The sequence below is a fragment of the Oncorhynchus gorbuscha genome, linkage group LG16, assembly GCF_021184085.1.
Source record: "Oncorhynchus gorbuscha isolate QuinsamMale2020 ecotype Even-year linkage group LG16, OgorEven_v1.0, whole genome shotgun sequence".
Lineage (NCBI taxonomy): Eukaryota > Metazoa > Chordata > Actinopteri > Salmoniformes > Salmonidae > Oncorhynchus > Oncorhynchus gorbuscha.
This window is the reverse complement of record NC_060188.1, coordinates 72,144,254-72,157,408: the sequence shown is the minus strand read 5'-3', so window position 1 is coordinate 72,157,408 and position 13,155 is coordinate 72,144,254. Positions and strand designations below refer to the sequence as shown.

General features: G+C 44.7%; 1 protein-coding gene across 1 annotated transcript in view; it reads left to right on the top strand.

The window, feature by feature from the left end:
• The window catches only part of LOC123999100 (neurofibromin-like), a 67,315-nt gene that overhangs the window by 18,461 nt on the left and 35,699 nt on the right, over positions 1-13,155 (top strand). Inside the window, exons 11-23 of the mRNA XM_046304512.1 lie at positions 539-613; positions 1,419-1,550; positions 8,208-8,342; positions 8,652-8,765; positions 8,868-8,947; positions 9,096-9,219; positions 9,436-9,682; positions 9,864-9,937; positions 10,060-10,143; positions 10,260-10,601; positions 10,708-10,847; positions 10,963-11,085; positions 11,330-11,413. Of these exons, the coding sequence (XP_046160468.1) occupies positions 539-613; positions 1,419-1,550; positions 8,208-8,342; positions 8,652-8,765; positions 8,868-8,947; positions 9,096-9,219; positions 9,436-9,682; positions 9,864-9,937; positions 10,060-10,143; positions 10,260-10,601; positions 10,708-10,847; positions 10,963-11,085; positions 11,330-11,413 (1,754 nt within the window). The remainder of the gene's footprint in view (positions 1-538; positions 614-1,418; positions 1,551-8,207; positions 8,343-8,651; positions 8,766-8,867; positions 8,948-9,095; positions 9,220-9,435; positions 9,683-9,863; positions 9,938-10,059; positions 10,144-10,259; positions 10,602-10,707; positions 10,848-10,962; positions 11,086-11,329; positions 11,414-13,155) is intronic.

Genomic DNA, 13,155 nt, shown 5'->3' with positions numbered 1-13,155 from the left:
TTGAGCGGGTAAAGGGAGGCTTTGCTATTCTTGGGTAACATAATTACTTTTGCTTTCCTCCAGGCACACTCTAGGCTTAGATTGAAGCTATGGCAAATAGAGGAGGGCCAATATCGTCCGTTATTGGCCTGAGTAATTTTCCATCCAAGTTGTCAGACCCCGGTGGCTTATTGTTGTAAGACAATAATAGTTTTTTCACTTCTTCCACACTCACTTTACGGAAATCAAAATTACAATGCTTGATTTTCATAATTTGATCAGTTTTACTTGGATGTGTGATGTCGCGTTTGTTGCTGGCATGCCATGCCTAAGTTTGCTAATCTTGCCAATGGAAAAAATCATTCAAGTAATTGGCAATATCAGTTGGTTTTGTGATGAATGAGCCGTCTGATTCAATGAATGATGGAGCTGAGTTTTGGAGTATAGTATGTCATAGAAAGGGTTGTTGATGCACACTTTTTAACCACATACTGGTGTGTTGAAGTAAGGACTCTGATCCCTGATTAATCTCTCCCTTTATTTTTCTCCTCCATTTCAGGTCTGCCTGGCGTCATCCTCCCCTCCCACCTTCCACTTCGTCCTGGTCAACTCTCTACACAGAATCATCACCAATGTAAGTGTGTGTTGTCATGGCCTAACATAGGGTTAAGGGATCAATCACCACACCAAATGCCAATGTCCAGTGCCACTATTCAAAGTGTATAAAGTGACCAATGCTGTGTGCACACAGTGCATGTCTAGAATGACCAGTGGTAACCTTATCTGTGGTGACTTTGTGTAGATGATGTCACTACTGTATACACTGGGCTGGCTCTATTACCCAGCCATTAGATCGACTACCATCTCACTCTGGATGAGCCATGCAGGGAGAGGAAGTGCTGCAGACACTCATGTGGTTTGTGTGTGTGTGTGTTTGTGTGTTTCAATAGGAAGTGCCTGAGGGAAGATTTCATACAGAGACCCTTTTATTAGCTCCCCATGTGCCTAGGAGACTATGTGTGAGGGAGTGAGAGTATAACTGGTCTCTCTCTCACCCCCCTCACGCAAAGCACTTCCTGTCTGTGAGCAGAAGTCAGAGGCTGCTTTTGTTCCTGCGTGTCTCTGTCTGTCTGGGTTGGTGGGTGGGTAACGGAGAGTAGGATAGTACAGCTGCCATCTTTCTCCCCTCCAGGCAAACTGGAGAAGTCTCATCTCTCCACCCTAACAAATCCTACTGGGCTGAAGGCCCCATGTCATTTTCTGAATGAGTTTCGATTGGGATAAGACTCAACACCCACTTACTATTTAACCTACAGGCCCTTGTATTATCCAAGTCTCTTTACAGGATTATGTTTCTGTTTCAAATGTTTTATAATGAAGCCTACAGTAGATTTGTTTAGAGGATTGAGTTGAACCCTCTGTCCATTTCTTTGCTGCAGTCTCCATTGGACTGGTGGCCTAAGATTGATGCGGTGTACTGCTACTCAGGAGAGCTGAGGATCATGGTTTCTGAGACGCTGGGCCACGTGATGCGGGGCTGCAGTACGCACGCTCCCCTCCGCATGACTCCGGTAAGACACACACACACAACAAAACACACACTCTTGGAAACAAACATACTCGACAAACCCAAATATTAGCAGTGTGCATGATTCTTTTTTTTAAATGAATGGGCCATGTTGGGACGAGATGTTATTCAATGCCAGACTGCAGTGTCTGTGGTTTTACTGTGGAGAGCAGGAGCTTCACAGCAACGGGATCAGCAATCCCCCCCCTCCTCTTTCTTTTTTCTCCAAATAAAAACTTATACATACAAACAACATGTTACAGACGCACTCAAACAACGACTACATCTCCTCTGCCCAGACCCGTATGCTCACACCCCTATCCTTAGTGCATTATTGTTTGCCACTTGGCCTTAAATTGTACCAATTTGTTTTTCGTGGTCACCCATGCTATTTTAATAATATATCATTCAATTTTTCCATTATTTACATAATGGCGGATTGATTGATTTCCAAGTTTTTAGTATATGTTTTTTTCAAGATGAGTGAATCGTCCAGCTCATTGGGTATCTCACTACACCACTATATGCAATGTCATGAAATATGCGGACAGATCGATTAAAAGAGAGTTTACATTGCAATACTTCTGACAGCCAACTTTCTTGCGCCGTCCATACATTTTGGACTTCACAGCATTCCCAGAAAGCAAGTAGTTTTACACTTAAGACATGACTCTGCTGTTGTGCTGTAGACTTGAGTTTTCTCTCTTGTATAATAAATTGTAAACATTTAGTTTATACAGGATTAAACATACATTTTCGTTATGTGTAATTTCGTTACTTTTGCGCCAACTTTCCCTCCATCTTGTGCTAACATCATTTGGTTCCAATCTTGGTTCCAATAGTTTTTATTTTTATTTTTTATAACTCAAATAAGATTCATTCAAGGTTGCTCTGATGTTTCGAAAATATTTCTATTCAAAACTTTTTGATACACTACATGACCAAAAGTATGTGAACACCTGCTTGTCAAACATCTCATTTCAAAATCCTGGGTATTAATATGGAGTTGGTCCCCCCCTTTGCTGCTATAACAGCCTCCACTCACTAGATGTTGGAACATCGCTGCGGGGACTCCAGTCAGCCACAAGAGCATTAGTGAGGTCAGGCACTGATGTTGGGCGGTTAGGCCTGGCTTGCATTCGGCATTCCAATTCATCCCAAAGGTGTTCGATGAGGTTGAGGACAGGGCTCTGTGCAGGCCAGTCAAGTTCTTCCACATTGATCTCAACAATTCATTTCCGTATAGACTTCGATTTGTCCATGGGGGCATTATTATGCAGAAACAGGAAAGCGCCTTCCACAAACTGTTGCCACAAAGTTGGAAGCATAGAATCGTCTAGAACAGTGGTTCCCACATTTCTATAGTCCTGTACCCCTTCAAACATTCAACCTCCAGCTGCGTACCCCCTCTAGCACCAGGGTCATCGCACTCTCAATTGTAGTTTGTCATCATTGTAAGCCTGCCACCACACACACACACACACACACACACACACACACACACACACACACACACACACACACACACACACACACACACACACACACACACACACACACACACACTATACGATACATTTATTAAACATAAGAATGAGTGTGAGTTTTTGTCACAACCCGGCTCGTGGGAAATGACAGAGCTCTTAAAGGACCAGGGCACAAATAATATAATAATCAATCATTTTGCTCTTTATTTAGGCATCTTACATATAAAACTTTATTTGTTAATTGTGAGTCTCAGTCTTAAATCATTTTACACACACAGTCTGTGCCTGTATTTAGTTTTCATGCTATTGAAGGGCAGAGAATCCACACATACTGTAGGTATGTGGCTGCAAAGGGCATCAATGTCTTAACAGCGCGATTTGCCAAGGCAAGAAACTCTGAGCGTAGCCCAATCCAGAAATCTGGCAGTGGCTTCTGATTAAATTACATTTTCACAGAACCGCTTGTTGCAATTTCGATGAGGCTCTCTTCAGATATCGGTAAGTGGACTGGAAGCAGGGAATGAAAGGGATAAGGAATACAGTTGTTTGTTTCATCAGTTTCGGGAAGGTACCTGCGTAATTGCACACCCAACTCACTCCGGTGCTTTGCTATATCACATTTGACATTGTCCGTAAGCTTGAGTTCATTTGCACACAAAAAAATCATACAATGATGGAAATACCTGTGTGTTGTCCAACTTCTTAATCAGCCTCAATTTTGTCCCGCATATTGAATATAAATGGACTGTTTGAAAATGTGAATACATTTTTATTTGGCGTGCCCCTGACAGCATTGCACGTACCTCCATACCCAGTTTGGGAATTCCTGGTCTAGAATGTCACTGTATGCTGTAGCATTAAGATTCCCCTTCATTAGAACTAAGGGACCTAGCCTGAACCATGAAAAACAGCCCCAGACCATTATTCCTCCTCCTGGCATCCACCAAACCTAGATTCGTCCGTCAGACTGCCAGATGGTGAAGTGTGATTCATCACTGCAGTCGACGAATGGCATTGCGCATGATGATCTTAGGCTTGTGTGCTGCAGCTTGGGTATGGAAACCCATTTCAGTTCTTGTGCTGACGTTGCATCCAGAAGCAGTTTGGAACTCGGTAATGAGTGTTGCAACCAAGGACAGATTATTTTTAAACGTTACATGCTTCAACACTCGGTGGTCCCGTTCTGAATTTGTGTGGCCTACCACTTCGCGGCTGAGCCGTTGTTGCTCCTAAACGTTTCCCCTTCATAATAACAGCACTTACAGTTGACTTGGGCAGCTCTAGCAGGCCAGAAATTTGACGAACTGACTTGTTGGAAAGGTGCTATTGTATGACGGTGCCACGTTGAAAGTCACTGAGCTTTTCAGTATGGGCCATTATACTGCCAATGTTTGTCTATGGAGATTGTATGGCTGTGTGCTCGATTTTATACACCTGTCAGCAACCGGTGTGGCTGAAATTGCTAAATCCACAAATTTGAAACGATGTCCACATACTTTTGGCCATATAGTGTATATGTCGCAAGTGAAAGCCTTGTGTTGGGAGTTCATACAATACCATGTCTGGAAGGTTAAAACCACCCTCGGACTTAGTTGATGAAAAACGTTCCTTTTTATTCTATTAATTTTATTTTCCCACGTTAAGTCTTATTACTGAGTATACTTTTTTAAAGAATGTCTTTGGTGGGGTAGGTGGTATTACAGAAAATAAATAGAAGACCTTTGAGCCATGCCATTCTTATTTATGGAATGCATTTCAATTAACAAGTGTGCCTTGTTAAAGTCATTTGTGGAATTTCTTTCCTTCTTAATGTGTTTGAGCCAATCAGTTGTATTGTGACAAGGTAGGGGTGGTATACAGACGATAGCCCTTATTTGGTAAAATACCAAATCCATATTATGGCAAGAACAGCTCAAATAATCAAAGAGAAATGACAGTCCATCATTACTTTAAGACATGAAGGTCAGTCAATCTGGAAAATTTCAAGAACTTTGAATTTTTCTTCAAGTGCTGTCTCAACCATCAAGCGCTATGATGAAACTGGCTCTCGAGGACTGCCACAGGAAACAAAGAACCAGAGTTACCAATGCTGCCAGAGTTACCAATGCTGCAGAGGATAGGTTCATCAGAGTTAACAGCACCTCAGATTGCAGCCCAATTAAATGCTTCACAGAGTTCAAGTAACAGACACATCTCAACATCGACTGTTCAGAGGAGACTGCGTGAATCAGGCCTTCATGGTCAAATTGCTGCAAAGAAACCACTACTAAAGGACAACAATAAGAAGAGACTTGCTTGGGCCAAGAAACACGAGCAATGCACATTAGACCGGTGGAAATCTGTCCTTTGGTCTGATGAGTCCAAATGAGAGATTTTTGGTTCCAACTGCCGTGTCTTTGTGAGACGCAGAGTAGGTGAACGGATGATCTCTGCATGTGTGGTTCCCACCATGAAGCATGGAGGAAAAGGTGTGATGGTACTTTGCTGGTGACACCGTCCTGTGATTTATTTATAATTCAAGGCACACTTAACCAGCATGGCTACCACAGCATTCTGCAGCGATACTCCATACCATCTGGTTAGTTGGTCTATCAATTGTTTTTCAACAGGACAATGACCCAACACACCTTTAGGCTGCGTAAGGTCTATTTGACCAAGAAGGAGAGTGACGGAGTGCTGCATCAGATGACCTGACCTCTACAATCACCCGACCTTAACCCAATTGAGATGGTTTGGGATGAGTTGGACCGCAGAGTGAAGGAAAAGCAGCCAACAAGTGCTCAGCATATGTGGGAACTCCTTCAAGACGGTTGGAAAAGCATTCCAGGGGAAGCCAAGAGTATGCAAATCTGTCATCATGGCAACGGATGGCTACTTTGAAGAATCTCAAATATAACATATTTAATTTAACTTTTTATTTATTTGGTTACTACATGATTCCATATGAGCTATTTCATAGTTTTGATATCACTATTATTCTGCAATGTAGAAAATAGTAAAATATAGAAAAACCCTTGAATGAGTAGGTGCGTCCAAACCTTTCACTGGTAATGTATATAAATCTGATAACCATCTTTGATAACCACTCACTTCCCTGTGTGTGTGCGTGTCATCTTGCTCATATCTGTGTGTTTGGTCTACTCATCTCATGGAAGTGAAGGACGGCAGAGGGAACTCTCTGACATCATTGACTCGGTGGTGCTTCTTTGTCCTCTGCTTATTTTCTCTTTTCATATTGCCCCGTTCTTTCCTTCTCCTCCTCCATTTTCTTTGACCTGGCTGCTGCCGCTCACTCACTCAGATGCCAACCTGTCACAGTCACTGTTTTGCATGGCAGTGGGCGTCTGTTGCTGTAAGTATAACTACCACTCCCCACGCTTCCTCCTTCCGACTCCTCTGCAGCTGACCTCTAACCCCTGACCCCACCCTCAGGCTACCACAGATAAGAGAGAGCCCCTGTCGTCCTCCACCTCCTCTGTGCTCTGGTTGAAGTGAGCCTGTGTCCGACTCCTCCCTCCACTCCATCTCATCTGTATGCTAGGCTAGCTCCTGGAGCATGCTTCTCAGTCTGTTAGTGCTGAGCGATTTTTAGTGCTTTTTGAGGTCGTTTCGGTTATTGAAAAATAACCACTGTTTTTCGATATTCGTTAAGATGTAATTCAATATTAAATGCACTATGCATGTGGATTGAATGCTGTAACTAAACAGAATACAACAATTAATAAAAGGCCAATGATGTTTGTGACCATTACTGCTTATTAACTATTGTTTATTCACATTAATTTATTAAAATATTTCAGATTGTTTTATTTGATTTACTTTATTATTTAGTTCCAAGTCATCTCATCTCTATACATCTGCTGCCTACGCTGTCTGACAAAATCACTATTTTAGTAGTTCTTCAAAGTAAATGAGGCATACTTTTGTTATTGCTGAATACCAATTATCAATCACTTAGATGATGTATTTTCAGGTAGATAACTCACAAAGCAACTGCTCTCTGTCTCGCACGTTCTTCTCTCCCTCAGTGTCTGCCCCACACAGACCGGACAAATAGGCACACAATGGATTATGGTCATTGTAGTTAATTACCACGCTTACTATGCTAAACCATGTGGAACATTGGCCTGTTGGAAACTAAACTCCACTAAATCGCCCAGTTCAGGTTTGATGTGATTTATCTCTAGAGAAACTGCACATTGAGCTCACAGAAAAAAACTGAACAAATAGAAGTTAAAGTAATTGAATGTTAAGAAAAACAATGGACTTGTTGGTTAATTGCTCAGCACTACAGCCTGTTGAGGCTGAGTCATACTTGTTGGTTAATTGCTCAGCACTACAGCCTGTTGAGGCTGAGTCATACTTGTTGGTTAATTGCTCAGCACTACAGCCTGTTGAGGCTGAGTCATACTTGTTGGTTAATTGCTCAGCACTACAGCCTGCTGAGGCTGAGTCATACTTGTTGGTTAATTGCTCAGCACTACAGCCTGCTGAGGCTGAGTCATACTTGTTGGTTAATTGCTCAGCACTACAGCCTGTTGAGGCTGAGTCATACTTGTTGGTTAATTGCTCAGCACTACAGCCTGCTGAGGCTGAGTCATACTTGCACACTCACTAATACTTTGGATTGTTCATCTTTATTTGAACTCCTAAATGGAGGATTTTAATATAATCACAGTGTTGATATGCCTTCAAACTAGGTTCTATGGATGGCTACTTGGTTGTGTTTATCACCTGTGAACAGATGAGATGCCTATAGATTGTTTTGGTGCATAGTTGAATATTACCTTCAAACACCACTAGAATGCTATTTCCTCATCCATAATTCCTGTTTGCAGTGTCCTGGTGTTTGTGTGTGGGCCTGCCCATGATGGTTTAGGCATGGCTCCTGTCTGTTTGTCCACCTCCTGTTTCATGGCCCACCAATGAAGGGCACTTATGAAACAGTGTCTCTCTCCCTCTCTCTCGCGCCCCCTGTTTGACCCCTGATTCCTTCTCTCCTGATCCCTGTGCGCTGGGTCACTGTTGCTCGGAGGGTGGGAACTTGTTTGTCTGACTACAGTAGAGATACTCTGCATCTGTTTCTCCTCTACTTAATTTTTCCTTGTTTACCTTTCTCTTTTCTATCACTCTCCTCATATTAATGGCTTGTCTCTACTGTTCGTTTCCTTCAGAGTCTGACCTTCAAGGAGAAGATGACCAGTCTAAAGTTCAAGGAGAAGACCACAGACCTGGACACGCGTAGCCACAAGTACCTTCTGCTGGCTCTCGTCAAGCTCATCCATGCTGACCCCAAACTCATGCTACATGTTAGTGTTTGCTATGTTTACTTTAGGACTCCTGGACAGAAATAATGTGTCTTTTGCTGTTTGAGGATGGCCGTGTAACACTGTAGTTGTACTTATCCTTTATTTCTACATTTGTTGTGTTGGATTAAGCGATTTATCGTTGTTAATTCCACTTGCAGGGTTAGAGTTAGACAAATTAGCCAAGTGCTAGGTTAGAGACTTGTTAGAAAGTCTTAGGGCTCAAACACACCAATAGCGTTTGCCTGCCGAAAATACTTGCAAACCTATGTTACATGTAGAATTGTGTGTGTGTGTGTGTGTGTGTTTCAGAACCCGGGTAAGCAGGGTCAGGAGATCCAGAGCAGTACAGTAGAGCTGATCACCGGCTTGGTGCAGCTGGTGCCTCTGGCCAACATGGGAGAGTGTTCACAGGAGGCCATGGAGGTGAGCCCCATCTCTCGTTCTCTCACACTCCTTTTCTCCATTATGGTTACATTTTGCCACAATAGCTAAAACATACTCCTTGTGTTCTCTTCCTTTTTATAGGCCCTCTTGGTCCTGCATCAACCTGAGGCCATAGAGCTGTGGAACCCAGATGCTCCCATTGAAACCTTCTGGGACATCAGGTAGCCTCAGCCCTCCTTTTTATCTATATTGTTTTATAGATGTTCTCTTATCTTAGATGCCAGTTAAAATTGAGTGTTCGTTGATGCTGATTGGTTAGCACAGATGGAGGTCACCAGTTTGACTGTGATTGGCTGTTGTACCCTACAGTTCCCAGGTGCTCTTCTTCATCTGTAAGAAGCTGGTTGGCCACCAGATGATCAACAGTACAGAGATCCTTAAGTGGCTGAGGGAGATCCTCATCTGCAGGAACAAGTTCCTCCTCAGGAACAAGGTGAGCCACAGTGTTGTGGGTTTTGTAGTCCTTATACCTGTGGGTCTCATCCAGGAGGGCACAAGGTTATAGAAAGTTCAGAATTATATTTGGGCATATTTGTCTTTTTGAGTAAAGCTAAAAGGTAGCTCTAGCATTCAGAACCCCCTCCTGAATGGACCTTTGTTTCACTATTCTCCAATGTTCTAACCGTTCTGTCCTGTCTTCCTCCCCCAGGAGCGGGCCACGGTGGGCAGCGGCATCCCCAGCTGCAGACAGGCCCAGACCAAACTGGAGGTGTGTCTCTACATGTTCCTGTGGAGCCCTGACATGGAGGCTGTTCTGGTGGCCATGTCCTGCTTCAGACACCTCTGTGAGGAGGCTGAGGTCCGCTGTGGAGTGGACGAGGTCCCGGTCCAGACCATCCTGCCCAACTACAACACCTTCATCGAGTTTGCGTCCGTCAGCAACATGATGTCCACAGGTTAGTAGTGAATGAACGCGCTAATGACCTATAACCTGGAGTTGACGGTGCTATGTCTTATGGTGTATAGACAGAGTACCACCTCTAGAGGGCAGTCACAGCATGAGAGCTCAGCAGGTGATGACGTCGGGGCTGTCTGAGAGGCCAAGGCTCCTGTCATGGTGTGTTTGTGTGTTTTCAGGCCGGTTAGCCCTGCAGAAGAGAGTGATGGCTCTGTTGAGGAGGATCGAACATCCTACTGCAGGAAACACAGAAGTGAGAGTGGCCTGCTGCTGTGCTTCTGTTCATAACCTTATGCTTCAATATGGAATGATGTTTGTGAAACACTATATTCACATCAACTCAACATTAGTTTTGTTTTATAATCTTCCCCATAGGCATGGGAAGACACGCATGCAAAATGGGAGCAGGCGACCAAATTAATCCTCACCCATCCCAAAACTAAGCTAGAGGATGGCCAGGCAAGCAGACATCCATTAGCCTGTTATTATGCATTCTCCTTACGCACATCAAAATACACTTCACAAATGAATTGGTTGTGGAGTGATGTTGTCCCTCTGCTCCTATCTGTGTCCAGGAGTGGATCAACATGACGGGCTTCCTGTGTGCTCTGGGAGGTGTGTGTCTGCAGCAGCGCAGCGCTCCAGGCCAGGCCACCTACAGCCCCCCCATGGGGCCTCTCAGTGAGAGGAAGGGCTCCATGATCTCCATGGGCTCCTGTGAGGGGAACACGGAGACGCCCCTGGGCCGCTTCCTGGACCGCCTGCTGTCCCTCATGGTTTGCAGCCATGAAAAGGGTGTTCAGATCCGGACCAATGTTAAGGATCTGGTGGGCCTGGAGCTCAGCCCAGCTCTTTACCCCATGCTCTTCAACAAACTGAAGAACAGCATCAGCCGCTTTTTTGACGCACAGGGGCCGGTGAGAGGAACACATACATATGTACAGTGAAAAGGGTTGTACCTGTAAATCCAAAGACACTGTTAACCTGTGTGGTAAAATGTATAATTTTTTTGTATCTGTGTAGGTTCCCATCAATGACACTAACACCCAGTTTGTGGAGCAGACCATCGCCATCATGAAGAACCTACTGGACAACCACACTGAGGGCAGCTCAGAGCACCTGGGACAGGCCAGCATAGAGACCATGATGCTCAACCTGGTCAGGTAAAAGCCTTCGCTCCTCTCCTCCATGGCATGCTTACCCTGGACTATGAGACCGTTGGTGCTGTGAGCACACTGCCCACTCTCATTCTCCCCATGCCCTGTGTTGTGTTGACAGGTACGTGCGTATCCTGGGCAACATGGTCCATGCTATCCAGATGAAGACCAAGCTGTGTCAGCTGGTGGAGGTGATGATGGAGAGACGAGACGACCTGTCCTTCTGCCAGGAGATGAAGTTCAGGTAAGCGATCGAGACGACCTGTCCTTCTGCCAAGAGACAAAGTTCAGGTGAGAGATCGAGACGACCTGGCCTTCTGCCAAGAGATAAAGTTCAGGTGAGAATGTCCTCCTTGAGTCTAGACTGTCAGTCAAACATGTTCTGTACTGTCCAGGTTTACCGCAACATATCAACTGATACGTAGTAATACAAAGACCATGACATTGTATTTACATACAGTCAATTAATGTCCATTTGTCCCTGGCAGGAATAAGATGGTGGAGTACTTAACAGACTGGGTTATGGGCACCTCAAACCAGGCGGCTGATGATGATGTCAAGTGTCTTACCAGGTACTGTACTACTAACCCCTCCCCCTTCTTGACTGCATGCCTGGACAAGCTCACTGAGGGGAGTGAGCCTCTAGGTCATACACTCCCCCAGGTTAGGTGCAACATCAGAGATGACATACAATGGTTCCAGACCCTACACCACATATCTTTTCTCATACCTTATCTCCCCCAAGGAGGGAGTAACTGGCTCACAGACATTGTGGAGACAAGTATGTGGTTCCCCATTTAATCCCGCCATCCCTTCACATAGTTTAGAATAGGTAAAGACACATTCACATATGAAGACAATGTTCTCTCCTGTCCTCTTCTCTTTCTGATATGCTGCATAGCACCAGAGACATGTGAAAGACAAGCCTGACCTCTCCCCTCTCTGGGCTCCAGGTGACTAAGCCCAAGCTGAGGGAGGAAGTGCAACTGCCAACACCAGAGTCCAAAGGGATACATTCTTATAATAAGCATATTATACAGATAACACATCTTAATTATCTATGTTACCTAACTAATTCCTCACAGTGACCATAAGTACATATCCCAACAAGAAGCCATGAATTACAGATGCCCTGCGACAAACCATCAAACAGACAAAGCGTCAATGCAGGACTAAGATCGAATCACGGATTTACAAAGGGTAACCCAGCAGAGAGCTGTCCAGTGAAGCAAGCCTACCAGACGAGCTAAATGCCTTTTTATACTCGCTTCGAGGCAAGCAACACTGAACCATGCATGAGAGCACTGGCTGTTCTGAACAACTGTGTGATCACACTCTCTGTAGCCGATGTGAGTAAGACATTTAAACACATTAACAATCAGACAGATTACCAGGACACGTAGTCAGAGCATAGGCTGACCGTCTGGCAAATGTCTTCACTTACTTTTCAACGTCTCTCTGACCCAGTCTGTAATACCTACATGTCTCAAGCAGAACACCATAGTCACTGTGTCCAAGAACGCCAACGTAACCTGTCTAAATGACTACCGCCCCGTAGCACTCACATCTGTAGCCATGAAATGCTTTGAAAGGCTCACATCAACACCATCATCCCAGAAACCCTGGACCCACTCCAATTTGCGTACCCCCCAAACAGATCCACATATGACACAATTTCTATTGCACTCTACACTGCCCTTTCCCACCTGGACAAAGGGAACACCTACTTGAGAATGTGGTTAATTGACTACAACTCAAAGTTCAACACCATAGTGCCCCTCAAGCTCATCACTAAGCTAAGGACCCTGGGACTGAACACCTCCCTCTGCAACAGGATCCTGGACTTCCTGATGGGCTGCCCCAGGTGGTCAGGTTAGGCAACAATACATTCGCTACACTGAACCTCAACACTGGGTCCCATCAGGGGTGAGTGCTTAGCCCCCTCCTGTACTCCCTGTTCACCCACGCCTGTGTGGCCGCCCACGACTCCAATACCATCATCAAGTTTGCCGATGACACGATGATGTTGGACTTGATCGACGATGAGACCACCTATAGGGAGGAGGTCAGAGACCTGGCAGTGTGGTGCCAGGATAACAACCTCCCCCTCAATGTCGTCAAGACAAAGGAGCATCCGACCGCAAGATGCTATGGAGGGTAGTGCATACGGCCCAGTACGAACTCCAAGCCAAAAGTTAACCGACTAGCTGCCTGTACTAAATTAACCAAATAGCTACCTGTACTAAATTAACCAAATGGCTACCTGTACTAAATTAACCAAATGGCTACCTGTACTAAATTAACCAAATGGCTA